General features: G+C 36.6%; 1 protein-coding gene across 1 annotated transcript in view; it reads right to left on the minus strand.

Moving 5' to 3' along the window:
* The window catches only part of LOC107639118 (copper-transporting ATPase RAN1), a gene marked incomplete in the record, with an annotated part of 6,184 nt that extends 3,505 nt beyond the window's left edge, over positions 1–2,679 (minus strand). The window contains 4 exon segments of the mRNA XM_016342540.2: positions 1–62; positions 228–657; positions 1,035–1,649; positions 2,377–2,679. Of these exon segments, the coding sequence (XP_016198026.1) occupies positions 1–62; positions 228–657; positions 1,035–1,649; positions 2,377–2,664 (1,395 nt within the window).

Genomic DNA, 3,301 nt, shown 5'->3' on the forward strand with positions numbered 1-3,301 from the left:
TAGCATGTCACCAGGCTGAATGAGCAAGGAATCAATTTCCTTTTCTTCAATAGATCTACCACCTAATCAATACAGTTGATTATCGTCAACTTTTCAGTTTTGATTTTGAAAAGTCATATAACCTCCATCACGAGTTTTCAACGCAAACATAAAGATAATCAAAGCCGAAGATGATTAATGTCATTTCTTTAAGAAAACAGGGGACATACACTGAAGTTGAAAGGTACCTTTATCTTTGATAATCAATAAAGCTGTTGCAGGAGCAAGTTCTACTAACTTCTTGATGGCATCTGATGTCTTCCCCTTGGCAAGGCATTCCAAATACTTGCCCAACAATACAAATGTTATGAGCATGGCACTTGTTTCAAAGTATACTGGAGCCCTAAATCCAGTAAGAGCACCATATAGAAGAGCACAAACAGAATAAGCATAAGATGCAGTAGTTCCTACAGCAACTAGAACATCCATGTTTGTCGAACCGTTTTTAAGAGCTCTGGTAGCAGCAATGTAGAAACGCTTCCCAATCACAAATTGAATGATACTCACCAATCCCCACTTCAACCAATCACCCATAAGGAAAGGCCCGCATCTCCGGAGTAATAAAGAATATATCATTGGTATATGAGGACATACTAGCTTCATGAAGAAGAGAGGAATCTGACATGCAACAAGCCAAAAACGAATGTTAAATAGCAGAGAGACTCAGTTTTTAAGAAAATCTAGCTTTTTCGTTTGAGAAACAATATCAAATCTTGGTTTGAATCTTTATATGTATTTTCACGAAGATAATCTGACTTGTTTTCTTTGAAAAACAAAAAAGAATACAAACGCAGATTTAATCATAGTATTTCTGTGTGAAGATTTTTTTGAAGAGAGAACTGTTTGCACTTAAAATGAGTAGCCATGCAATTAGCACTGCCATGATCTAACAAGTGAATTCACATTGGATTCAAAGAAATAAAGAAAATGGAAGTAGAATGTAACTATTTGAAGCATACACACAGATTATCAAAAGAAGAATTAAAAACACTCACACTAAGAAGCAAACTAGACATGAAGAGCCGAAACATAGTTGAGCTCTCCTCAACATCTTTAGAAGCCATCCTTGTATAAGGGTTTCTAACACGTAATTTAAATTTTCCATTGCTTCCCCCTTCAATTCCATCAACTAAGTATCTAGGACTGAGAACTTCAGGATCAAAGACAATATCCAATTGACCTGATATCTGATCAAAACGAAATTGCCTTACTCCTTTGATGCTGCCAAGCACACCTTCTAAAACTTGAGTGTCAATCAGACTATACACACCAACCACCTCAAAAACTACTTTATCCTGTTCACTGCTCTGTACAAATGAACCTTCAAAACCAGCATCTTCAATTGCATTGACTATATCATCTTTACCTATTACACTCGGATCATATTCAACTTCGCCTAACGAAGTAGCCAAAGCCACTACAGCCCTCTTGATCCCTGGAAGATCTCTCAAAATGCCTTCCACAGAATTTACGCAGGCCGCACATGTCATACCTCCGATTATGAATTGTCCCACAAGTGTTCCATGTGGCATCTTTCCAGTTGTGCTGGGTTCTGGTAATATTTCTGCTTCAAACCCCGCATCTTCAATTGCATTTTTTATGTCTTCATCCTGAAATATGACACTGGATACAACCAACGGTATACCAAAAAAAGATAGTGACATATAAAAGCGAAAGTAATGAGTAATAATCATACACACTAACTACACTCAGAGTAGAATTGGATAGTGTTTTCCAAGACTGAAAAAGATGAAGCTGAAGAACATATCAAAGTATTATATGTTGCAGGTTTAAATGGATTAGAAGTACAAATGATTGCATATTTTCGGCAGCCAAAGCAATAATAATTTTCAAATACAGACTTTAATTAACTTCCGTGACCCAAACAGTAATAAATCCGGGCAAGAACAACAGGGATCAAATGATCAACCAAAGTTAGTTACTTGTAAGCAACCGATCAAGCTTAAAAAATAAATAAACAAAATGGCTATCAAGTATCAAGACCCATGGACACTGACACTAGTTAAGATTTCTAAAATGGAAATGTGTAATTAAGATAGAAAATTTAAGAAGTGCTTCTAACAAAACCCAAAAAAAAAAAAAACAAGTAAAAACGAAAAAACGAAAAAAAGATAGATTGGAAGATAAATAAGAAGTAGAATAGTAGAAGAACTACTCAAGTCAATACTCAACCACTTGATCAGAATTCAATTCAATTCAATCAAGAAGTCAAGAACTAATCACCACCTCAATTTGATTGGAAAAGTTGAGCAAGCACTTCAAACAATGTTAAACCCCCAAAAAACAAAATTCAGAGAGAGACGTAGAGAGACCAACCTTGACCAGAGCTGGGTTGAAAACTACATCGGCTTTATTCTGAAGAAGAGCAACGGAGGCGGTAATTACACCGTCGACGGCGCAGAGAGCCGATTCGACGGAGGTGGAGCATGCAGCGCAGGTCATCCCGGTAACCCTCACCTGAATCCGCCTCATTCCGCCGTCGTCAATTCCGTCGCGGGAATCGTAGGAGTCCAGTAGCCGCACCTCCTCCAAGTCGCCGGCGTCATCGTCTTCGGCGCCGGCGATCGAAGTGAGCTGCACATCTCTGCTTCTACTCGGCGCCATGAGAGAAAAAGTAGAATTGAAAAGGAAAAAAAAAACTAAGAGAAATGCAATTTAAGAGGAAAAGAAAAAGAGATAGTGGGAATACAATAAAATGAAAATGACTTTTTTTTTAATATATTTTTCCCTTTATTATTATTGTATTAATATTTGTATGAGCTTTGAAGGTAGGAGACTATAGAAATGGACAAATGGTGCTGTTGGGGAAACAGCAAGTTTTGTTTAATTTAACGTAACAGAGAAAACAAAGAAAACAGGGTTGGGTTTTTTCTTGTCAAACTTTCTAGTACATTTTTCTTTTTATTTTTTTCCGGTATTGCCCTCGATGAATTCGTTGTTTCCGAACGCGAACTACGTTGTTAGTTCATAGTTGTACTACTTTGTTTCCATAACGAAATCGAGGAGTTTGTATTTGTACTGCGGTACTGCACAGTGCATACAATGGCATAAATATTTTCAACGTCGACCGTTTCAGTTACGTCCCTCCCCGAGTCCCTCTGCGTGTTTGCATAACCTTTATTATATAGAATTTAGATCCCCCCAAGTAAAAAAATTAGGAAAATGATAAATTTAAAAATTAATTATCATTAATTTTATAATTTTTATAAAATATATATTCTGTTATTTTAATTTGAGAGTA

Source organism: Arachis ipaensis, chromosome B04 (genome assembly GCF_000816755.2).
Source record: "Arachis ipaensis cultivar K30076 chromosome B04, Araip1.1, whole genome shotgun sequence".
In the NCBI taxonomy this organism is placed as follows: Eukaryota; Viridiplantae; Streptophyta; class Magnoliopsida; order Fabales; family Fabaceae; genus Arachis; species Arachis ipaensis.